Below are 22,971 nucleotides of genomic sequence, written 5' to 3' on the forward strand. Positions count from 1 at the left end.
CTAACCCTAAACCTAACCCTAACTCTAGCTTTGAAAGCCTAGTTACAAAGCCTAACTTAAGAAACCCTAAAAGTAGTTGGAAACTCTCGTTGGAAACCCTAACCCTAGCTTTAAAACCTAGTTCAGAACCCTGACCTTGGTTTAAAAGCCTAGTCGGAAACCCTGACCCTAGTTTGAAACCTTAATTAGCGATAGCAAGACTCCTTGGAAACCCTAGCTCTAACCCTAACCCTAGCTCTAGACTAACCCTAACCCTAGCTCTAGCTCTAACCCTAATTCTAGCTCTAACCCTAACCCTAACTCTAGCTTTGAAAGCCTAGTTACAAACCCTAATCTAAGAAACCCTAAAAGTAGTTAGAAACTCTCGTTGGAAACCCTAACCCTAGCTTTAAAACCTAGTTCAGAACCCTGACCTTGGTTTAAAAGCCTAGTCGGAAACCCTGACCCTAGTTTGAAACCTTAATTAGCGATAGCAAGACTCCTTGGAAACCCTAGCTGTAACCCTAACCCTAGCACTAGATCTAACCGTAACCCCAGCTCTAGCTCTAACCCTAACTCTAGCTTTAACCCTACCCTAACTCTAGCTTTGAAAGCCTAGTTACAAAGCCTAATCTAAGAAACCCTAAAAGTAGTTGGAAACTCTCGTGGGAAACCCTAACCCTAGCTTTAAAACCTAGTTCAGAACCCTGACCTTGGTTTAAAAGCCTAGTCGGAAACCCTGACCCTAGTTTGAAACCTTAATTAGCGATAGCAAGACTCCTTGGAAACCCTAGCTCTAACCCTAACCCTAGCTCTAGATCTAACCCTAACCCTAGCTCTAGCTCTAACCCTAACTCTAGCTCTAACCCTAACCCTAACCCTAACTCTAGCTTTGAAAGCCTAGTTACAAAGCCTAATCTAAGAAACCCTAAAAGTAGTTGGAAACTCTCGTTGGAAACCCTAACCCTAGCTTTAAAACCTAGTTCAGAACCCTGACCTTGGTTTAAAAGCCTAGTCGGAAACCCTGACCCTAGTTTGAAACCTTAATTAGCGATAGCAAGACTCCTTGGAAACCCTAGCCCTAACCCTAACCCTAGCTCCAGACTAACCCTAGCTCTAGCTCTAACCCTAACTCTAGCTCTAACCCTAACCCTAACCCTAACCCTAACTCTAGCTTTGAAAGCCTAGTTACAAAGCCTAATCTAAGAAACCCTAAAAGTAGTTGTAAACTCTCGTTGCAAACCCTAACCCTAGCTTTAAAACCTAGTTCAGAACCCTGACCTTGGTTTAAAAGCCTAGTCGGAAACCCTGACCCTAGTTTGAAACCTTAATTAGCGATAGCAAGACTCCTTGGAAACCCTAGCCCTAACCCTAACCCTAGCTCTAGACTAACCCTAACCCTAGCTCTAGCTCTAACCCTAACTCTAGCTCTAACCCTAACCCTAACCCTAACTCTAGCTTTGAAAGCCTAGTTACAAAGCCTAATCTAAGAAACCCTAAAAGTAGTTGGAAACTCTCGTTGGAAACCCTAACCCTAGCTTTAAAACCTAGTTCAGAACCCTGACCTTGGTTTAAAAGCCTAGTCGGAAACCCTGACCCTAGTTTGAAACCTGAATTAGCGATAGCAAGACTCCTTGGAAACCCTAGCTCTAACCCTAACCCTAGCTTTTGGATTTTGATCACAATCACTTTCAATAGTTTATTCCTTACACTGTCTAAAACTTTTTTTCAAAAACTGTCACTTTCATTTACAAAACAAATACAATTTAAAGAATATTTATTTTTATTCAATTATTCGACTCTCCATACATATATAGGAATATAACTTTACATCTTTTGTTGTAATATAACTGATTCTAATATAGAAGCTGGTGTAACACTTAACAGATTTTTGTTGGTGGTGTGCCTCGAGATTTTTTCTAATGAAAAGGTGTGCCGGGAATGAAAAAAGGTTGGGAAACACTGATGTAGAGGAAATGATACAGAGGTATTCCTTGCAGGATGAAATTGGCTTCCATGTCCCCAAAAAACTACATTGTCAGCAAGGAGGTGTGTTGGGGTTAGGGTTAGTTGGCTTCCTGATTTAATTGTGAAACCTCCCCTGTGACAGTTGGACCTTGCGCTTTGGAGTATACAAAAATGAAGACTGCCGACCACTTCTGGACCGACCCCTCGGCTGACGAGTTGGTGCAAAGGCATCGCATCCACAGTGGTCACTGCAGGCAGGACTCGCCCACCAAGAGGCCTGCGTTGTGTGTAAGTAAAGAGTTAGGCGCACCTTTATGTCTTTGTCACTTCTTGACAAATTGCTTTTATTCTTCTTTGACTGCGGGTGTGTCAAGTTCAAATGAATCGTTTAAAGTCGCTCAGTGTGTGTCAAGACCAAACATTACATTAAACATTTAGACTTGACACTGCGAGTGAATAGAATTTTCTGTACCTGGGTACTGTGTGATTTTTCTTACTGCTCTTTGGAATGAATCATATTTCAGATCCAAAAGCGGCATTCCAGCAGCAGCATGGACGAGCGCCCCTCTCCGTCGCCATCAGCACGCGACTACGTGGAGTCACTGCATCAAAACAACAGGGCCACCCTGCTGTTCGGCAAAAACAATGTGCTCGTTCAGCCTGTAAGCATTTGACCAAAGATAAATAAATCTATTCTATAAATATTTGATACCCCTGTTGTATTGAATATGATTTTAAGTCAAAAGAGTAATTCATTGTTGCAGAGGGACGACATGGAGGCTATCCCGGGTTACCTTTCCCTTCACCAGACGGCTGACCTCATGACACTGAAGTGGACCCCCAATCAACTTATGAACGGCTCCGTCGGTGACTTAGACTATGAACGAAGGTGATGATGTATTGTTGTGTGTTTGCGTTGATGTCCCATGTTGGTGTGTATGTGTTGAGTGAAATGAAGCCAGGATGAAAGATCAGTCGAGACTTAAACACTCGGTTGTTGCTGACTATGAGTGTGTGCGTACGAGTGTCCCAGAGACTGTGTATGCAGAGTAAACACAGCTCATCTAATTAGGCTTCTTTTCAGCAGACAGACAGCCTGCAGGTGCTTTATTGACCGAGACACAGTCAGACCAACCAGCAATGTAATATTCCTCTGTCGGTGGTTGTGTGTGTGACTGTGTGCTTTCTCTTAGTAAGGTTTGATTATTGCCCTTTGGTTATTTCTTTGCACAAGCCTGACTATTATATCATTTTCACTGGATGAATTGCAGTGTGTACTGGGACTACGCTATGACAATCCCTCTTGAAGAGATTGTGTACTTGCACTGCCATCAACAAGGTAGGCTGGCAGGAGATGGAAATTTTTCCACTGAAGTTCTTTTTATTCAACCTGGCAATGAAGCTTGATATTGAAAACATTTCTCCTGCAGTTGACAGTGGGGGCACGGTGGTGCTGGTCAGTCAGGATGGCATCCAAAGGCCTCCACTTCGCTTTCCTAAAGGAGGTCACCTGCTTCAGTTTCTCTCCTGCTTGGAAAATGGTCTGCTTCCGCACGGTCAGCTGGATCCTCCTCTTTGGTCTCAGAGGGGAAAGGTCAGCACGTGAGGTCATCCCATATCTCCCGATGCCCTCAAACAATTAGCTATTGTTACGGAGGAACAATGCCCGTGCTAAATCATTTTTTATCCGATCAATAAAACCAATAACGGATGAAGTGCAGAGCTGATGACTCTTTGTCTTTATGTTCTCACTACATGCACCGGCACACATGATGAGGTCCCCATTGTTTTATTGTGTGCAGTGCAAGCAAACGGAAAAATAGAAAACACCCACGCTTGACTATTAATAATCACGGGCATGCAGACGCTCGTCATCCTAAATCCACATGAATGAATTCATCTGCTTTTTGTAAACTTTGCCAAAAAGGTTAGCTTTTTATTTGCGAGGGTTTGTCCATAGTTCTGTTTGTTTTGGCAAAGGTTCAGTATAACAAAATTCGGCAAAGCAATTTAAAAGTAAATGTACATTTTGTACTGAAATTTTACATGTCTGTCAAGTTTAAGTCTCTTTTAAGTTTCTGTGCCCATGTCAGCTCTTTTTCTTTCTTTGAATCAAAAGGAAGTTCTAGAAAGCACTCCTTTATAGCCTTTATTGTTTTTTGGTAAATGAGTAAGCTGTGGTTTGTTCTCTCAGATTACTCTAAATTATTCTTCTTTTATTGATGCAGGGGAAGGTATTCCCGAAACTGAAGAAGAGAGTTCCTCAAGGATCTGGATCAACAGACTCTGTCTCAGATAAGGAGGAGGAAGAGGCAACAGACTATGTCTTCCGCATCCTCTTTCCAAATAGCCTGTCAGACTTTGGTGAGACACTTGTCGTTTACAAACCATTTATTTTTCTTGGCTGTTATACAGTATCTCCTCACTTATGTATTATTTTTGTAACTTTATCATTTTGTGGAAAAAATCAACTTCACTATCAGTTTATTTGATTCTACGTGCACATCTGTTTTTTTCTTCCAGCAGTCGACAAATATGTGTCGATTTTTGTTTTTGATTCCATTGATTACAATTGGAGGTTTGGGAAAAATGTTACATGAGTGTTTTGCCACATCTGATATAATTATATTTTGATATATTATAATTTTTGGTTGTCTTCCAAAGGCTCTAATGCTGTCACAGCTGCTATTGTCTGGCCGTCTTCACTGTGATCTGCTTTCATTCCCAACAATTAAAATCCTACTGACCTGTTTTGTCCCTCTGGTCAAGCTTATTCAAGTGCCCCAATAATAAAACTCCGCTAACTCCATCCTATTGCCTTGTCACACCTTCTTCCATGCATTGTGACAACGCAGCCTTCAATTAACAGGAGGATTGACAAGTGATGGATTAATTATAGGCGCTCTGCCCAGAAAGACTTTTGCTTGCTTTATCTCCTTTGCTCTTCTTATAAATAATTTCTTTTTTCTTGCTACATGTTGTCAGTCTTTAAAACTGTGTGAATGATAATTTTAGATTTACTTTATTTGTGATCCAACGGTGCAAATAATTTTGTCTTTTTAAGATTTCTGTGCATTGAATAGCATAATTAAGATGACATTAGTCCCTCATCTAACTGCTAATGTGCACAGGAAGCAATTACATCTTGACTGTGACAGTAATGATGTGTGTGTGCGTGCCTTTTGCAGTGACTCCACCAGATTTGATGGACCAGAGCTCTGCAATGTGGCATCCCAGTCTCAGGAAGTCTTCATGCTCATCCTGCTCCCAGGGCAGCCTCTCTGATGGGTCCACGCCCAAAGGGTGCAACCAAGAGAGGTGAGAAATAATCACGTTATGGCTTCAGATAAGCTTTGGCTTCAACCAATTAAGGTTTGCTGAGGCACAGTCACTGGCTGGCCACATCTGTGCATGCGGAGACAACAGCAGGATGTTGCAATAGGGGTGGAAAATGTGTGACATTTTCCCCACTGACATGAGAATGCGTGGGGAAAATGAGATGGGACTAAGCAAATAAAAAGGTAATTGGAACTTCGTCAGAGCATCTGGTCGGTGTTTTCTATATGACAGCACGAGTTAGATAAAGAGCTTCATTAACTTCCGCTGGAGGCATTGATCTGCCGTCATGACAGTATAATGTTGATGTAAAGATGAGCAGAGATGTGAAATTGTTCTTGTTTCTCTTCAGGACTCCTCTGAAGCTGCTATGTGACAACATGAAGTATCAGATCATCTCTAGGGCATTTTATGGCTGTATGTGAACTTTTCATTTCACACTATTCACCTTTCCAGTGGAATTGTGCCCCACAAAAGCGTATGTTGATACCAGCAAAAGGTAGACAGTTTTTCCATATCATTATACAATGGAAGAAGGTCATGTGGTCTTGGTTACATAAAGCAAGGAACAATGAGGCAATGGAAAAAGGTTATGTGCTCTAATCAGTACCAATTGTTCCAGAATGTTGGGCACATCAGGGAAAGACGAAAGAAAGATAAGGTGATGCAGCCATCATGTCTAGAGATTTCCGGGGGGCGTCTTATGATCTGGTCTTCATTTAATCCAAGGCTAGGTTCAGAAATGTTATTTACCCAAAAATGTTATTAGTGGCCCTTGTGAACTGATTGAATTTGTTTTTACTTCAAAATGTGTTCCTTACCTGATGGGATGGACATAGAGTAATGCCATGACATTCTATAATGCCAATGCTGGAGATCAAATAGTGAAATGAGAGAATTGTCACAATTCCACCACAGACTCTTTCGCACCTTAACCCATCGCGAAATGTTAGGATGTACTGGGGCTGGCATTAAATAGATCCAACTCTCCCATCCTCAGTACAATTTTGGCATATACGGTGTGTAAATATTGTATAGGCCATTTAAAAATCTTCATTCTTCATTTTGATCCTTTATTTGAGGAAAAATATATACTAAGACAATATTGATTTTACATTCTGGATGCAGTTCAGCTAGTTTCTGATGATATATTGAAATTAATTCTGATATAAAGAGAGAACAATTCTCTTGAAAATGTATTCGCAATATGAAATACTAATACATTTTGGTCATGCAGTAAAGCATCAATATGAAATAATACATTTTGGGCATGTAATAAATCATCTGAATGAAAGTGGACAAAACTAATCTGCAGGGAGGTTTCATTATCTGAGGCACAGGATGTTTTAAAACTAATAATGTCACTGTAACACTTTGTGCCTCATCCATCCCGAGAAAATCTAGAACAGGGAATATTTCCTTATGCAGTAAATGTGAATGGAATAATTGAATAGCCTATAACAATGTTTGCATGCACACAGTATCCCCTGACTTTAAACGCAGCCTATGTAAAAGAATTGAATATTTTCCCTATCTCATCAAACAGGGTTGGCGTATTGCCGTCACCTGTCCACCGTGCGGACTCACCTCTCGGCTCTCGTCAATCACACCATTGTGTCACCTGACGTGCCGTGCGACGCATACCAAGGACTCACTGCAGATGTGTGGCAGATGTTCCTGCAGGACTGTAATGTAAGCATTCCCATAAATCTCCATTGACGCACTTCCTCATATAGGCACACAAAGGCACATCCCATCACAACCCCCCCCCCCCGCTCTCTCTAGGCTTGCCACTCAGCCGTCTCACCCAAGCTCATTCTCTGCTAATTATGTTGCTCACATCATTAGTCTCGCAGCAGTGTGCATGAAGCGTCGCTAATGGCTCTGTCAGTATAACTGTCCACATTTGGGATTATACATCGGCTCGTTAAATCCTCCAAGCGTGTTCCTGGTTCGCAAAATTAACATGCTATCGATATTGTTTTATTTTTTTCCCATTTTAAGAAAATTACATTGATCTCCAATCAACTGAAAACCATTACAGACTCTCACATCCATCATTTGCTGACAAGTGCAATAAAAACATACTAGGTTTTGTACATAAAAGTGAGAATGTATACATTTTTTTATTCAGACCTACAAGGAGCAAGAGCTGCTTCGTTTGGTCTATTTCGGCGGTGTGGACCCATCTTTACGTAAGCAAGTGTGGCCGTTCCTCTTGGGGCATTACCGATTTGGAATGTCTGAAACAGAAAGGAAGGAGGTGAGACATAATTCACAATGAAGGTTTTTTTTTTCTTCTTCCAGAAACCTTTTCCCACACTGACACTTGATTTCTATCTGCAGGTGGATGAGCAGGTGCGCTTTCGCTACCAGCAGACCATGCGTGAATGGCTCGGCTGCGAGGAGATCGTTCGGCAGCGGGAGAAGGAACAACACGCTGCAGCTTTAGCTAAGTGCTCTTCAGGGGCAAGCATGGACAGCACCAGTTCAAAGATGGTTCATCATGACTCAACCGTCAGTAATGAGGTGACGCACAGCTACAAGCAAGGAAACGTATTTGAACGGTTATTTAGATTCAAGGTTGGTAGGGCCAGAATAATCTTATTCAAAAACAAAAGAAAGCTACCAAGTATTGTCTTGCAATGTAATTTACTGCTTGTTTGGTGCAGCGATAAGAAAAACGCTTGAATGGGTATCACATATTTTTCAATCATGGAGTTCCTTCATGAAACAAAACTAACAAATTAGAAATCCTGAAAAGCCTAAACAAAAACAAGCAAACGACTATACACAATAGAATACATCATCAAGTGGAACTAGTGCTTACATTTTAAAGTGAAGCATTCTGGGACTTCACAATTTAGCACATTACATGTCACATAACAATGGTGTTTTAATTTACATGCCATGACAATATTAACAGCTCCAAAAATTTATTTTTTATAAAACCAAGTAACTCGCTTATGTTGAATGAAATCCATAGTCTCGTTTTTCATTAGGTCAAAAAAGGTTTATTTTAATTGAAAATGAACTCTAGGTGTTATAAATGCCCTTCCAAGTTATATTTAACTATTAGTGAAACCGATCGTCAATTTTATATTACTAATGTATGTATGTATTTATGTAACTAATACATAGTGGAACTTAGTCTAGTTATTTTTTTTTTACTTTTCAAATAAAATAATCAGGTCTTTGTCTAGCTTAGTTACTTTTCAAATCAAATAATCAGGAAAGTGACAATTGTTGCCAGTTCATGCAATGACTTCGTGGCCTGATTGTCTTTACCTCCCAGTCGCGGTCCTCCCAAAGTTCAGACAGACAAAGTCTGGCTCGTCTGCAGAGTGACTCCAGCAGCAGCACACAGGTATCGCACTCGCAAGTAACACAATCAAAAATGTCACATTTACTTGTAATCACCTTGAAGCAAGATCAAACTGTAAAGTTGCATGATGTTTTAAACAGCATCCCTCCACTCTCTTCCTGCTAGTTCTTCACATCATCCCATCCCTTCCCCTGGAGTAGTCGGCTTCCCTTTGGCTTGTTGTTGCAGGTGTTTGAGTCTGTGGAAGAGGTGGAGCAGATCGAGACAGAATCCAAGAGCGAAGAAGCCAAGCAGGTGCCAAAGATGACCAGTGGGACAGCTCAGAACGGCCCAAGTTCTCCTGACTCTGGGCATCCCTCTTCCCGCAACTTCTCGGTTACATCCGGCCTATCAGACGGCTCGCTCAGCACAGAGGACAGCGCCGCACCCGAGGCTGCACCAAGAGCTTCGGCCAAACCTCCTCAGGATGCAGGTCTAACAGAGCAAGACAAACGTGAGAAACCCAATGTGACCAAGACTGAAGTGCAAGATGACCCGGAAGAGTCCATCAAGTCAGCAGATCCCAAAGTAGAGGAGGCTCAGCATGGAGGTGGTTCCTCACTGGAGACTGAAGGAAGCAAAGTGCCTGTCAAAGATAGTATGTTGACACCAGGAACATGTACAGAATCCCAAGATCACGCTGAACAAAGACTGAAAAACAAAGATGCAACAAAAACTCCAGGAGAGCGTCAGACTGAATGGATCAAAGTGGAAGAGAAATCCAGCCAAGGTGAGACATCCCAAGAAGCGAGAGGAGATGCTGCCATCCCAAATCCCAGAACACTTGACAAGAAACTATCTTTATCACCAGACGCTCGGGTATCAAGAGCGAGAGAAGCCTACTGTGCCTCTCAGAAGGCCGAAGCGCAGGTCCTGACTGAGTCTGACGAGTCTCCCTCAGCCATAGAGATGGAGGAGATTCCCAAAGCCAATGTCTCCATGGTGCCCTGGAGCAGGAAGGCTCACTGTGAGCCCTTGTCGTCCTCCGAAGACTCGGATCTGAGACCTGAGGTTGGGCAGGAAAAGCCCAGTCCGGAAGGCACCGAGTCCATATTGTCTGAGGAGCCAGAGATGGAGAGCCTCTACCCTCACTTTGAGTCTTTGGATGGCTGTGCAGACAGCGCAGAAGCCAGCTCGCAAGCATCTGCAGGAGGCGCCTTCTCCGTATGTTCCGCTCTTTCCTAAGAATCTTTTCATATTTATTGTCTACGCATTAACCAGTGAGCTCATGCTTACGTTTTTTCTTCTGCTGCTTTCAGCAAGAGCTTTTAGACTTGTACACGTTGAATTTGCACCGCATTGAAAAGGATGTACAGCGCTGTGACAGGAACTACTGGTACTTCACTCCTGCAAACCTGGAAAAGCTCCGTAACATCATGTGCAGGTACAACACTGACAGACTTGATTTATTCATGAGTATGATATGATATATACGTTTAGAGTCAAGCATTATAAGATTAAAAATTCATTCTTGTAATAATACTTTATTGTACATATGTTTGTTCTCTTCTAAGATTACAACTTCATTTTTTTTCCATATTTTTTATTTATTCTCAAGAATATAAATAATAGAATTAAACATTTGAATAATAAAGTGATATTACATTTTCACCGGAAAGTCTTTTCCTTCTCATAATAATTGTACTTTATTCCTTAATTGTAAAATTCCTATTCTGGGCTCCCTCCACTGGCTGCCTGTGCACTTGAGAGCACGTTTAAAGAAATTGTGATATATATTCAAATATCTAAATGCTCTCGTATCATTTTTATGCCCCTGCCTGGTTCCTCGGTTTGAGGGATAGTCTTTTTGGAACAATCAACTGGCACATGTTTTCACCATCCATTTTTAAAACTGCCACAGTTTTATTTCTTGGAGTATGTCCTGGTGGGTTGCCAGGTTTGCACACTGCACAACAAATAAGAAAACAAAATGGCACACTATGTTGAAAAATAAAGATTTCAAACTGTGGTCAAGCAAGTGCCAAGTTCTCATAATGGCAGCTCACACACTTGTGTTATCCAGTACATCTATCTTCAGAATGTTAAGTGCAAGCACTGAAGTCAGTGTGGCGGATAAAAGCAGCGGAAGGACGTTTTGAACTTTCTTTTGTGTATTTGCAGCTATATCTGGAGGCACCTCGACATCGGATACGTTCAGGGTATGTGTGATCTGCTGGCTCCGCTTCTCGTCATTCTGGATGATGGTGAGTCACCACCACCTTCCTTCACCTCTTCTATTTCCTGGTTTGCTTTCCTGGCTCGCGGCATCTTTTTCTTCCTTCGTTATTTTAGAGGCTTTGGCCTTCAGCTGTTTCACGGAACTTATGAAGAGGATGAATCAAAACTTTCCACATGGAGGGGCGATGGATACGCACTTTGCCAACATGCGCTCTCTGATCCAAGTAAGGCAGTATCAGCCACGTTCTCATACAAGCCGGTACTAGTTGTCCAAGTGGAAATGAAATTCATCAATTCAACGTCACACACGAATTTAACCGTTTCTCCAGCAACTACTCTGATTATTTTTCCCTTGAAAATCTCTTGATCCCCTTTCATGCAGATTCTGGATTCAGAGCTATTTGAGCTGATGCACCAAAACGGAGACTACACTCACTTCTACTTCTGCTACCGCTGGTTCCTCTTAGACTTCAAAAGAGGTAAACACGACAGAGTGCCAATTAGGGGAGCGAGAGATCTCCGGAAGCCATGTCTGGGTTTTAACATGTCAAACAACTGGTCTTGTTAGCCTGATGTGCTTGAAGGGATTTAGAAATATCTTGCTGAGAAAATGCAACTTCCCTGTGGAAAAAAAATAAAGAATATACTGATTTGGCTCAATCCCAAGCCCGTTGTGTGCTTTTTTTTGCAGAGCTGGTCTACGACGATGTCTTTGCAGTCTGGGAAACCATCTGGGCGGCCAAATTTGCCTCCTCTAGTCATTTTGTCCTCTTCATTGCCTTGGCCCTGGTGGAGATCTACAGGGACATCATTCTGGAAAACAATATGGACTTCACTGAAATTATTAAATTCTTTAATGGTAAAACACAAGGCTTTATTGCTGCTAGCGAGATTGTTTTCAAATACACATTTGGATTGTGATATTTCATTAGCCATGTAGTAAATGTGTAAACATGAGTGATCAAACTATTGATAAAATATAATTTTGCTTTTCGACATTAAACCTTTTACCTTTTGGCTTTTTCCTGTTCTCATGATATTAATACGCAGGTTTTGTCTTTCAGAGATGGCCGAACATCACGATATCAAGCAGATTTTGACCTTGGCAAGAGATCTGGTTTACAAGGTGCAGATGCTGATCGAGAACAAGTGATAGTCACGTGTCTTCTTTTTCCTTCCAATCAAGTGTAATCATTTGTAGCAGCATTACATGCACGCAAACACACACACACACACACACACACACACACACACACTATACTGTACTTTAAAATGCCTTTACAATCATTGGTTGCAGCCTTGATCGAGCCTCAATGAGTGTACAGTATGCTCCTCTATGTTAATTGTGTAGTCAACAGGTCTATGATATTACACTTTATAGAGTACCTGTCAGTATCTATGTACAAATACATCTTTGTGTTTTACGTCAAATCCTTAAGTGTCAATGTTAATCAGAACGTTAGGTTAGTTGCGTATTTGAAAACAAAACAGAGATAAATTCCAACTATTTTGAATGACTACTTATTGATAAAGAAGTACTGTATGTTGTTTAAACTTGTTAAATAGCCAATGTTTACAAGATTAGATGACAAATATATATACTTCCCCAACTTTTCCTCTCATGTGAAGGAAGGAAAGAATGTTAGTTTTACAGACACACTTCAAAACTATTTAGAGCTGAGTTACCACGTCAGTGATTTTATATTCAGTGTTTCCAATGTTCTCAAGCTGCTTTCCTGCCAAACGGGATGTCCTTGTTGTGTGGGAATTGTTACTCGTGAGATAAGTAAATATCAAAATATTTAACAACGCACGTTCCACATATACTATCATTCACGTTCTTTTGGTGGTGTTTTTGTTCTGGGAAGAGTTTTATATTTTGTCCATCATACCACTTCAATTTTTGTATTGTTTATCAGTTTTCTTTTGTTGCAGCAATGACATAATTTATAGAAAACACTGATGATTTTCGTTTTTTACATGATCCAATGAGGTACAAAGGAAACACGTCCATGCTTGTGACTTATTTTCACGTTGTTTGCAAAAAATATGATGAAGAGCAGCTATTTTAATGTTTTGGCATATTTAATCATTGATGATGATGATAAATACTATGTGCTTTTAACCATTCAGTTATTACTCATAATAATTTCCCAAATTTCAAGCTTCCTATTTATTGCCTCTGTTTATGAATGTGGTAAAATTAATTGCATTGATGTTTCTTTGTGAATGCAAACTGATGTCAGTAAGCCTACTTTAGTTGTCTCATTTGTTTGCTTTTTTTTTTCATGTTTTTATGGAACGTTGCTATTTTGGTAAAACTTGTAATTTTATTTTTGCCAAGTTCTAACTGTATTGTAAGACAAATGATTATAAAATTATATTCTAAGAGCTCATATATAATATATATTAAATGGTATACGTTATTGTAACATCAAAAGAATTTCTCATGTTTTTTACACAAAACAGACACAAAAAAATTTGATTTTGTCTGCAACCATTTGCATTTCAAGGAGATAGTAATATTGCTGACCATTTTATGATACCAAAGTAATTATATAAAAATGTCGTATTTCTCTCTGCAAGGGGCAAAACGCTAAGAACATACACGCTATAATTCGTCATTAATAAAGATAGTGACATGTCGCAAATAATTCCGACACGCGGGGGTAAAATAGCTACGCCCGAACAGGGACTTGAACCCTGGACCCTCAGATTAAAAGTCTGATGCTCTACCGACTGAGCTATCCGGGCTCTGCATTGTGGTGGTCAATGTCATTTTATATACACTATATATTGCGTATGAGCTTTCAATGGCGAGTACATTTGGTAACTAACGTACATTGAGTATGAAATTTCAATGGCGACTACATTTGGTAACTAACGTAGGCTTGGATCAGAGCGGAGTATGATCAATTTAACGTATTGTATTTTGCATATGTGACGTCGTATACCGGCCTCAAATAATTACTCAAAATAAAATTCGAAATGTGTTATACTGTACTGAGTAGAGGGATAAGTGTATATCTTTTTTAAAAAAAAAATCTTGTTGGATAATGCTTTTATCGAACAAGTAACATTCTCGCTTTGTTATTCAGCTGTCGTGCATTGCGCATGCGCAGAGCAGTACCGCGAGGGTATCCACAGGACCAAAACAGTTGTAGTTGACCGGATTATTTTCGTATTTATCTTATCTCAATATCTGTGACTTGTTAGCCCATCTTTAAGAAAGGAGGTCGTCTGTTATTTGTATTATGCTCTCAACGCCAAAGAACTGGCGTAATTGAAAAACACCTAACAAATCTTAAATTCAGTTTTGCACAGCTAACAATGCTAAACACTGCTACGTGTTGCGTCGCTTTCGGGCGAATGTGCCGCAGGGTGTCACAGAAAGTCACTTCTGCTAAGTCTTCTCAAAGAGGCAAGTCGTTGTCAGATTTCTTTAGTGCAAGAAGATGTTCTCGCTGCTGTCACCTTGCTAATGGAACACGTGAGTTGAGTTCTCGACCACACAACTCGAAGGTAAATTGACGGGATCAACGTGAAGCCCCCACCCAACACATAGCAAAACAGATTGCAGGTAACAACGTGCTCTTTCGCTTTCCTGCTTGTGTTTGAAGGTGCCCAAAGCTGCAACATGGGAGACGATATCAGAGGACCAGCTGCCTCCGGTATGACCTTGATACCTTTAAAATGTGGTCATAAATTAAGTAGATCAATGATAATATACATTTGTGGTCCTCGTTTTACAATCGGGTTCCGATCTCGTACATAGATCGGATTGCGACGTTCTATGACAAAGAGAAGTCATAATTTGCAGTGAATATTTGCATGAAAGATGCACATATCAATGTGTCATTGTTTTATTTTTTCAGCCAACTCAAGTGGCAGCCGACCTGGTGGACAAACTTGAGCGTCTGGCCTTGGTGGACTTCCGCACCAAAGAGGGACTGGCCTGTTTGGAGAAGGCCATCAGATTTGCAGATGAGCTTCATGTTGTTGACACCTCAGGAGTCGAGCCGATGGATTCGGTTCTGGAGGACAGGTGCGTTGCTCGGTGTGTCGTAACATAGTTGGCTGGCAGTCCCAGTTTTTCAACACAGGGAGCATGTTTGTATGTCTTCCTTGAACATCCAGGGCTTTATACTTGAGGGAGGATGCAGTAATAGAAGGCAACCATGCAGAAGAACTTCTGCAGCTCTCAAAAAACACAGTGGAGGAATATTATGTGGCACCACCAGGTAAGACATTTGCACCAACAAAGTTTTGCTTTCTTTAAAAATAGTGCTGCTGGAATAGATGAATTCTTCCCAGTCCACCAAAAATGTATTTCTTTTACCATAGGAAATATTCCTTTACCAAAGAGGGAAGAGCGGACTGCCATGTTGAAACACTCTGAATTCTGACATCAAGAAAGTTGTTTTTCATCATAATAATTATTGCATCATTAGCTTCGATGCATTTTCTCAGGACATTGATATTTTCAGTTGGTCGCAGCTAATGTGACAAGCCTATTGTCACATATGTAGTTAGATTTCTGTTTGATGCAAAAATGAGTACTTACAAGATCCACAATGGCTCAATGGAGAGCAGAGAGTGTTATCGTAAGCCAGCAGAGGCTCATTCATTAAGGCTGCAAACTGGTGAGGGGGGAAACTATTGTGTCCGAGCTTTGAGCTCCATCCACATGAACTTTTACCTAAGAGGAGGCTGATGAGTTGGCCAGATTGACTGCATCCACTTCTTTAAACATCAACATAGCTGGTGTGTGTATATTCTTAAGAGTCCACAAATGAGTCTAATTATTTTCTTTATTATTTTAGATGTAAGCAGTGAGCTTCACATAAATCAGACATCTCAGTATACTTTCATTCACATTTGGCAGACATTTGTCACATTTTTTACCACAAATCATCAGAGGCAAATAAAAAGTAACACTTGTTTTTTTTTGTTACACATTCACAAAACTTTAGGGATATTAGGGTTTAGGCTGAAAGTGCAGAGTGCACCAAAGATGAACTATAACCTTTACATGTGAATTTTCTTTGACATTCATTAAATTTTGGGATGCTTGTCAACAGTAAATTTTTGGTCACTCCTGCTCAACAGCAAGATGCTGACCTTAGAAAATGTCTTATTATTGCACATGAGGTATTTGACCTATTTTCTTTTTAAGTTTGAACCATAAGAGCTTGCGCAATTTACCATGCATTGTAATTTATAACAGAAAAGAAATCCACCTCTGGCTGATCATAACCCTTCACAAATATCATTAAATTTGATTATTATATTTTGAAAACCTTGAAAAATTTTAAAATTTGTTGACCAATGTTATTATAGTGCATTTTAGGTTGATCCCAAAATTTCACCTAAAGCCCAATATCCCTTTTTGTGTACATTATTATTATTTATAGTATTTTCAGCACTAAAGCTATTATGCTGTGATGGTGATTATTATCACATGAAGTGCTCTTATTGTAATCTCTTGCAAAATCTGTCGAGTATGAAAATTAAATCACAGTGTTATTGTAAAGTGTTATTGTCCACATCAGTTAACTGCTGGACAGCTGGCAGTAGAATCTCCGTTTTCTGGCAGGCACAATCATCCCGGAGCATGTCAGGATGATCAATTTCCTCTGTTGAAACCTTGGGGAGGTTTCATTTTCTCACCGTTGCAAGGTAAGCGTACCAAAATAAGGCGATCATGTTGGCAAATAGCACTCGGAACTGAAAGAGAAAACACATCAGAGGTTGCTGTCAGGGTGTGACTGCCGCCAGAATGCCAGTGACATACTGTACATACCTCAACAGGCACAAAATTGATGTTGATGAACTGGAAAGGTGTCCAAACTTTCCAGTTCATCTTCAGAGCAGTCCAGTAACTTTCTCTAATCTTTTTTTTAAAGTCATCTGCCCCTTTTGCCTGAAAAAAAGATTAAATGGTTATTTATATGTTTTGCATGAATTAAATCAAAGGTAGGTGAGCATTTACTGTTACTCTGGTCGTTGATATTTTCCAAAATTCACACTTGCAATTGTGAACTCCTTAAGCTTATTTAATGTTTATAAAACAAAAACTAATAGCCTCATTTTACCAACCATAACTAACTAAGGTGTTTAAGTACACTTTCATTATTGGATAAACATTTAGGTTTTCATAATTGTCTCGTGTGATCATCGCTACCCACCTCCAGGATGTTCATCACCAAGTAGAAAATCATCAGGAATCCAGGGGCAAAAACAAGGCGATCCAATAGGAGACGTTTGATGACACAGTATTGATCAGTTGTTGGCATCCACATCTCCATCAGCTGGTAAAAGTAATGACTGACTGGTCCAGTAATGAACAAACTGGAATAGAAAACCAGAGAATGACTGTCACCAAATGGCTTCTAATTTATGAATAGCGAAGTTTTTAAAGGCTCAAATAATGGCTTGTCACAGTTTGTCCATCGATGTATCCATTTTGTAGATTCATTATACAAAAACGTGAACAACTATAGACAAATTATATAGTTTTCAATAACCTGACAGGCATGTTTTGGGGAAGTGAGAAGACACTGGTATTAGGATAATTCTGAACACATCTTCATCCCCAATTAAAGGGTGTGCACACTTGTGCAACCACATTATTTCAGTTGTTTACTTTTTTCAAAAGAAAATCGTTTTGTTTATTCATTATGATTATAAATAGTTTATCCGGTCTAATATTTTTATATTACAGAAAAGGGCTGTGTAGACTTTCTCCAGAGATCCACTGTAGTTTAACTATGAAAAAAAAATCCAAGTAGGTCAAAAAGTAAGTTCAAATAAAAGCAAAAACAAAAATATCTCACCCATAAATGGCAAACCGTGCAGCTCCAGCTGCGTTAATCTCTTTGCCTGAAGCATTACTTTTGGACTTTTTTCTTGCCTCCAAAATCTGAGAAAGAAGATTTCCTAAGGCTGAGAGGATGCCACTGAAAGTATCAACGACAAAAAAAAAAAAAATTACACACAGCAAAATAAGTGCCAAAATTTACATGTAAATAGTCATTGGTGTGCACGTCTATAATACTTTTACACCATATGGTGGAGGAAATTTATAGAAGCGCATTGGCTGAAGAGAAACTGTCGATATACTTGTGGCCACTGCAACAATTTAAAAGTGATAACTGAAGGAAATTGAGAGAACTCGGGTGTCTGTCAACTGAGGACACTGAGAACTGGCTGCAGAGCATCAGCAAAGCAAACATGTCAAAGTCCACTCACTACGAACCTTGTAACAGATTTTGTCAGAATGGGATATTTCTTCAGAAGAAATAGATACTGATGAAGTAAACGATACTGAATCGACGCATCCCGAAGCGGCACACTTTGCACAGGCATTGTCACGTTTTCTGCCACGTGAATTTTAAATTATTTAAACAATAAACATATCCCGAACTTTGCGAGGGCGGAGCTTCTTCCAACGCTTCCGGATAAAGTGGCTCGTCATAACAGGCTCATACGTCATCACACAACGCCGGAAGCATTCGGCCTCATTAGCAAGCCTGCCACGATAGAATATTGAAGGTGGGCTTTATTTGTTTTTGTAGAGTAGGACTGTGATATTGTTTTGCAAGTTGTAGATTCTTGTCTAATCCTGTCACTTTTTCCACAGTTTGAAGCTCTCCAAATTCTTTTCTTGCTACCCGGCACAGAAGGTCTCTTGTGGTTGACTGGTGATATATAAAACAAAAACCAATGTTCAACATCAGTTGACATTCAATAGGCCCCCAATCGTTTCATATTCTTAATCATTTCCCCAAGTGCTTCAATGGCTAAATACTATCTGATGAATCAGTAGATATGTGCTGAAGATAAACTATTCAGTTTAACAGTGCTCTTTGAGTAACATTGCCGTTTTTTCAATTACACAAGTGAGCCAGACAAGTTACCAAACGTTAGCAGCAGTAACATTTTTAATGTAAAAAAAAAAAATAAAACTGTACAAACATTATGCAACACTAAAACTCCAAATATGTATCCCAACAAAAGGTGATAAAGTAACTTCTCACAAAACATAACAGCATTTTTCGTGTAAAGATAACATGGATAACTTTGAAATTGCAGACGAGCTAACAAGGGAACCTTTGTAGTTGTGTAACATGGTGAGGGGAGTAGGGGGAGCAAAGAAGTGCAACAGTTTAAAGTGCCTTCCAGTCAACAGGAGACTTTCCAGATTGTATCAGCAGCTCGTTGGCTTTGGAAAAATGTTTGCAGCCAAAGAATCCCCGATGAGCAGACAGGGGAGAAGGATGCACTGCCTTCAGGATGTGGTGACGTTTCTATGAAGACAAGGAATATCATTATTTTTGTATTTCACGCACTTAAGTATTCCAAGCAAAAAAAATGCACTCACCCTGTCAATTGTGGCCCCCTTCTTCTGAGCATAGGCCCCCCACAGAATGAATACGAGGCCCTCCAAGTTATTGCTGAGCCACTCCACAACTGCGTCGGTGAATGTCTCCCAACCCTTGTCTTTGTGCGAGTTGGCCTGGTGTGCTCGCACGGTCAACACGGCATTGAGCAACAACACACCTGTAAGGTAGTAGAAAACTCGTCAGCACTCTTCAACACATATATTACTCAAAACCAACCCTGTTTTGCCCAGCCACTGAGATCTCCATGCTTTGGGTGCTGGAAGCCTTCAATGTCACTCCCTAGCTCTTTGTACATGTTCTCCAAACTGAAAGCAGATGGAAAACAATGGCACCATGTTCTAAAAATATACACAAACAACACAAAAAGGATACGAATGATGTCAACAGAATACTTTCAAATTTAGAGGACCTGGGAGGAGGAGGCACTGGTCTTTTGACACTGAAACATAATCCGTGGGCTTGGTTTGGACCATGGTACGGGTCCTGACCGAGGATCACCACTTTAACCTGAGGGTAGAAAAAAGAGCAAAGACTACAGTGATTCTGAACCAAATCTCCCCTTCAGCAGTTCTTTTTACTTAGTATATTTATTTAGTGATGTTTCCATCTAGGTGACAAGGCACTCATGTACCATGTGAAATCATTAGTGGTATCTCTATTTAAATTTCATGAATCAATCATAAATATATGAATGACGATTAAACAGGCTCAGATTCCTACTGAGTCAATTTGTAAGTTATTTGCAGATCAATATCGTCTCTATGAACAAATTTAGATCAAATATTTTTCTTTGCCTGTTTTTTTAGGGGGGGTTAAAAGGGAAATTTACAATTTGTTGTTGTTTTCATGTTTACGGTGGTTAACTTCATTTTAATTTTATTGTAATTAAGAAATGGAAAAGTAGTGATCATTGTTATTGTGATCATGGACATATGTGATTAGTTGAAGATAATTTGTGCAAGTGGAGCAATAGGAAACTCACATCACGAAGTTCACACATCTGGGTCCACGTGTAGACATGCTCAGCAGGTGGGTACACAGTGTGATGTTCCCTCTCATTGTTGACAAACTGCAGCAACTGAGGATATGAAAGGGGTGCAAATCTAGGTCTCAAACGTTTTGGCTTCAAGGAGAAATGTTTATTTGCATCATTTTTCTCAAAAACTTGACAAGTTTATTTTGTCTACCAATTTTCTACCAATGGTAAATCTTGTTGCTGTGCTGTACCATCTGCCTCACCTCGCAATTTAGCTGCTGTTTGAATTTAATAAAATAACACAGAAAATGTCAAATATTTTAATCTAGAAAATTTGAGTACATATTAAAGTATCTGTAAACAGTTGTGCAACATGAGGGAAGCTGGACTTCTTGCTGCCAGACTTCCCATTTTGCCTAGCAAAGTAAAAATATGTATTTTTTTAAAATAATATTTTACAATATCATAACAAATGTTGAAAGGTGGTTTTCAGTGAGACTACACAGATAGCTGAAGGTGCTGCAGCACCCCCTAGCCCCGTTGTAGCGCCATCCCTGGCAGAATCAGAGGTGGCCCACTCACTTGTTTAAAGTAAGGTTTTCCAAACTCAGCAGCCAGCGCCTTTTGCCAACTCTCTCCAAACCCGTGAGGGGTCTGAGACGAATAGAGCTTCTCCAACGCCGCCTTCTTTTTACGGGCGATCATGTCCATCTGCTCTTGAGACAGGGAAGCCGACGGTGGGTTGGAGGGCTCCGGATCAACCGCCGAGAACTTGCGCTTCTTCTGCATGGTTGGAGTAAAGTGTGCAAAACACCAAGCAGGTGAGAAGGCGTGAACACGGAAGCAAACGACCTGACAAACCCGTCGGCAGCGCGGTGCAAACATATTCCCGTGAGTTATGAACGATGCAAAACGGAGTGGTGCTTTTGAATGGAGCGTAGTTGTCGCTGCTGCTTGAAGAAAACGGCAGCTCGTTCAAACGCGTCGCTGGAGCTACTTGCACATGTGCGTTTTAAAAAATAAAAGTCACCCGTAATGGTGACGCTTACCGAGTCTTTAGCATTCCGCTCCGGTTCATTTGAAACTTTGCAAGACATCTTTTTGGAGGTCGGCATGAAAAATGAATTAATAGTTTTCTGCCTAATCATGTTTTTACTTAGGCGATAAGTTCCCCACCAATGACTATATATATAATTGAAATATGCAAACTAAAGCAAGGTGGAAATGATGCTGCGGTGTCAACTCCCGGAATGAAAATTTCGCGCCACGGAAGTGACGAAACGCGCTGTGGGGCGTTCACGACCAGTTTATGTTTTGAACACATTCATGCTAAATTTAACAGTGTTTGGGGGCTTTTTACAATATGCATGGCAGCTCGGATTACGACAGGGGCTCTCAAACTTGTTGAAACAAAAATGTCAAATAAACGGATAGTCTTATCTACATGGACAATGCAGACAAGTGCCACAAAGACAATAATATCTTGTTATATGTACAGATGCTGTCAGTCTTCAAATAAATGAAATGGAGAAGCTATGCCCTGATGACACCGAGATAACAAGTCCACCCAAGAAGCTCAAACTAGAGCGAATTGAAGTGAAGGAACAATCAGTGGATGCTGAGGAAGATGACTTCTCAGATCCTGTTCCCTGGCAAAAAGTAGAATCAGAAGGTCTGGACTGTGACTATGCTTTGCTTTTCACCAAGCAGGAAGCTGACCACCTTTTCCAAAAACTCGAGGAGGAGGTGGTCTACTCAACAGGTGAGAGTAGTCGTATTATTCTAAAGGTAAGGAGTGGCTGAGTGACACGTTCTGGCTTTATATTCCAGGGGAAGAAGCAAAGGTGCAAGTGTTTGGGAAGGTGTACGATATACCCAGGAAACAGGCGACATATGGAGATACAGGATTAATGTACACTTATTCTGGAGTGGCACGTTTAGCCTGCCCATGGACTCCCACCCTGGAATATATTCGGGATTGTGTCACCAAAATAACAGGACATACATTCAATTTTGTCCTGATCAACAGGTAGGAAATATAAGTATTGGCTACAATGGATTTGATACTCAACTGAACTAACCGTTGTCTTCTCCAGGTACAAAGATGGCCAGGATCACATGGGTGAGCATCGGGATGACGAGAAGGAGCTAGATCCTCAGTCTCCCATTGCCTCAGTCTCGCTCGGCGCTGCACGAGATTTCGTTTTCCGCCACAGGGATGCTCGAGGTAAACAAAGCAGTCGGCATATCGAGCCTGTCAAGCTGGTCCTGGCCCATGGAAGCTTGCTCCTCATGAACTCGCCTACCAACACTTTCTGGTATCACAGCCTTCCCGTTCGAAGGAAAGTCCTCCTACCTCGCATTAACCTCACATTTAGACGTATTGTGTCCACCAGGAAATACTAGACACTATCGCCACATCCTTGACTTCTACATACTTTACTAATTTCAGCTCTGGACATTACAAAGAAAATTGTTGAAGATACTGTAAATGAAATATAATGGGTGGTGTAAAGAACAAAATAATGTCTTTACTTATTGTTGGGGAAAACAAACAAATAAAATAGAAGGTATTAGGGTGAGAGAAAAACAATACCTTAATGTAATTGAGATTTCATTGCATACTGCACAGATACTAGCATCCCTGTGCTGGATGAAGCAAAGCAGCCCCAGAACAGGGCTAAGGCTCCTTCACATTTCATACAAGGAACGGTGTTCTTGTTGACAGGCGCACAAGTTACACCAATCTTCTGCTTGCAGGAACT

The 22,971-nt window shown here is 40.5% G+C and overlaps 4 protein-coding genes and 1 non-coding gene across 8 annotated transcripts in view; 3 read left to right on the plus strand and 2 right to left on the minus strand.

The window, feature by feature from the left end:
* Positions 1-13,268, plus strand: part of sgsm1a (small G protein signaling modulator 1a) — a 32,617-nt gene extending 19,349 nt beyond the window's left edge. Inside the window, exons 7-26 of one of the 3 annotated variants that reach the window (XM_088376701.1) lie at positions 2,090-2,235; positions 2,472-2,609; positions 2,712-2,836; positions 3,219-3,286; positions 3,378-3,541; positions 4,176-4,311; positions 5,136-5,265; positions 5,636-5,700; positions 6,830-6,975; positions 7,418-7,546; positions 7,630-7,812; positions 8,579-8,650; positions 8,774-9,377; positions 9,459-9,811; positions 9,907-10,031; positions 10,769-10,851; positions 10,940-11,049; positions 11,208-11,304; positions 11,517-11,684; positions 11,890-13,268. In XM_088376701.1, the coding sequence (XP_088232827.1) occupies positions 2,090-2,235; positions 2,472-2,609; positions 2,712-2,836; positions 3,219-3,286; positions 3,378-3,541; positions 4,176-4,311; positions 5,136-5,265; positions 5,636-5,700; positions 6,830-6,975; positions 7,418-7,546; positions 7,630-7,812; positions 8,579-8,650; positions 8,774-9,377; positions 9,459-9,811; positions 9,907-10,031; positions 10,769-10,851; positions 10,940-11,049; positions 11,208-11,304; positions 11,517-11,684; positions 11,890-11,978 (3,131 nt within the window). In that variant the 3' untranslated portion in view covers positions 11,979-13,268. Of the gene's footprint in view, positions 1-2,089; positions 2,236-2,471; positions 2,610-2,711; positions 2,837-3,218; positions 3,287-3,377; positions 3,542-4,175; positions 4,312-5,135; positions 5,266-5,635; positions 5,701-6,829; positions 6,976-7,417; positions 7,547-7,629; positions 7,813-8,578; positions 8,651-8,773; positions 9,812-9,906; positions 10,032-10,768; positions 10,852-10,939; positions 11,050-11,207; positions 11,305-11,516; positions 11,685-11,889 lie in introns of all 3 variants that reach the window. The other 2 variants (XM_088376699.1, XM_088376700.1) reach the window with 2 other exon arrangements.
* A 238-nt stretch (positions 13,269-13,506) lies between these two features.
* trnak-uuu (transfer RNA lysine (anticodon UUU)) lies at positions 13,507-13,579 on the minus strand. The gene has a single exon. It is a non-coding gene; the product is annotated as a tRNA-Lys (tRNA).
* A 10-nt stretch (positions 13,580-13,589) lies between these two features.
* gatc (glutamyl-tRNA amidotransferase subunit C) lies at positions 13,590-15,766 on the plus strand. The gene is made up of 5 exons (XM_088375115.1): positions 13,590-14,347; positions 14,446-14,496; positions 14,701-14,870; positions 14,963-15,066; positions 15,170-15,766. The coding sequence occupies exons 1-5, from the start codon at positions 14,156-14,158 to the stop codon at positions 15,229-15,231; spliced, it is 579 nt and encodes a 192-aa protein (XP_088231241.1). The 5' UTR covers positions 13,590-14,155; the 3' UTR covers positions 15,232-15,766.
* Positions 15,619-21,201, minus strand: pxmp2 (peroxisomal membrane protein 2). Its single transcript, XM_088375116.1, is given in 10 exon segments — positions 15,619-16,552; positions 16,629-16,748; positions 17,014-17,176; positions 17,662-17,784; positions 19,209-19,342; positions 19,344-19,387; positions 19,447-19,535; positions 19,640-19,737; positions 20,213-20,308; positions 20,789-21,201. Coding segments are annotated over 10 exon segments (1,239 nt in total). The 5' UTR covers positions 21,092-21,201; the 3' UTR covers positions 15,619-16,483.
* On the plus strand, positions 17,869-22,799 carry alkbh2 (alkB homolog 2, alpha-ketoglutarate dependent dioxygenase). Of its 2 annotated transcripts, XM_088375114.1 has the most exons (5): positions 18,304-18,379; positions 18,468-21,027; positions 21,705-21,968; positions 22,037-22,235; positions 22,303-22,799. In XM_088375114.1, the coding sequence occupies exons 2-5, from the start codon at positions 20,994-20,996 to the stop codon at positions 22,610-22,612; spliced, it is 807 nt and encodes a 268-aa protein (XP_088231240.1). In that variant the 5' UTR covers positions 18,304-18,379; positions 18,468-20,993; the 3' UTR covers positions 22,613-22,799. The 2 variants fall into 2 exon arrangements, with proteins under 2 accessions (XP_088231238.1, XP_088231240.1); XM_088375112.1 differs by having other exon boundaries at positions 17,869-21,027.
* The last annotated feature ends 172 nt before the right edge of the window (positions 22,800-22,971 follow it).

Source organism: Syngnathus floridae, chromosome 5, assembly GCF_059516105.1.
Source record: "Syngnathus floridae isolate MCC-2025c chromosome 5, RoL_Sflo_1.0, whole genome shotgun sequence".
In the NCBI taxonomy this organism is placed as follows: domain Eukaryota; kingdom Metazoa; phylum Chordata; class Actinopteri; order Syngnathiformes; family Syngnathidae; genus Syngnathus; species Syngnathus floridae.

Excerpts from the sequence above, each read along its gene's own strand:
- gatc (XM_088375115.1), top strand. The coding sequence starts at position 14,156 with ATGCTAAACACTGCTACGTGTTGCGTCGCTTTCGGGCGAATGTGCCGC. Across the intron at positions 14,348-14,445 it reads CTCGACCACACAACTCGAAG|GTGCCCAAAGCTGCAACATG; the intron begins GTAAATTGACGG and ends TTGTGTTTGAAG. Across the intron at positions 14,497-14,700 it reads CAGAGGACCAGCTGCCTCCG|CCAACTCAAGTGGCAGCCGA; the intron begins GTATGACCTTGA and ends TTATTTTTTCAG.
- alkbh2 (XM_088375112.1), top strand. The coding sequence starts at position 20,994 with ATGGTTGGAGTAAAGTGTGCAAAACACCAAGCAG. Across the intron at positions 21,028-21,704 it reads GTGTGCAAAACACCAAGCAG|ATGCTGTCAGTCTTCAAATA; the intron begins GTGAGAAGGCGT and ends TTATATGTACAG. Across the intron at positions 21,969-22,036 it reads GGAGGTGGTCTACTCAACAG|GGGAAGAAGCAAAGGTGCAA; the intron begins GTGAGAGTAGTC and ends TTTATATTCCAG.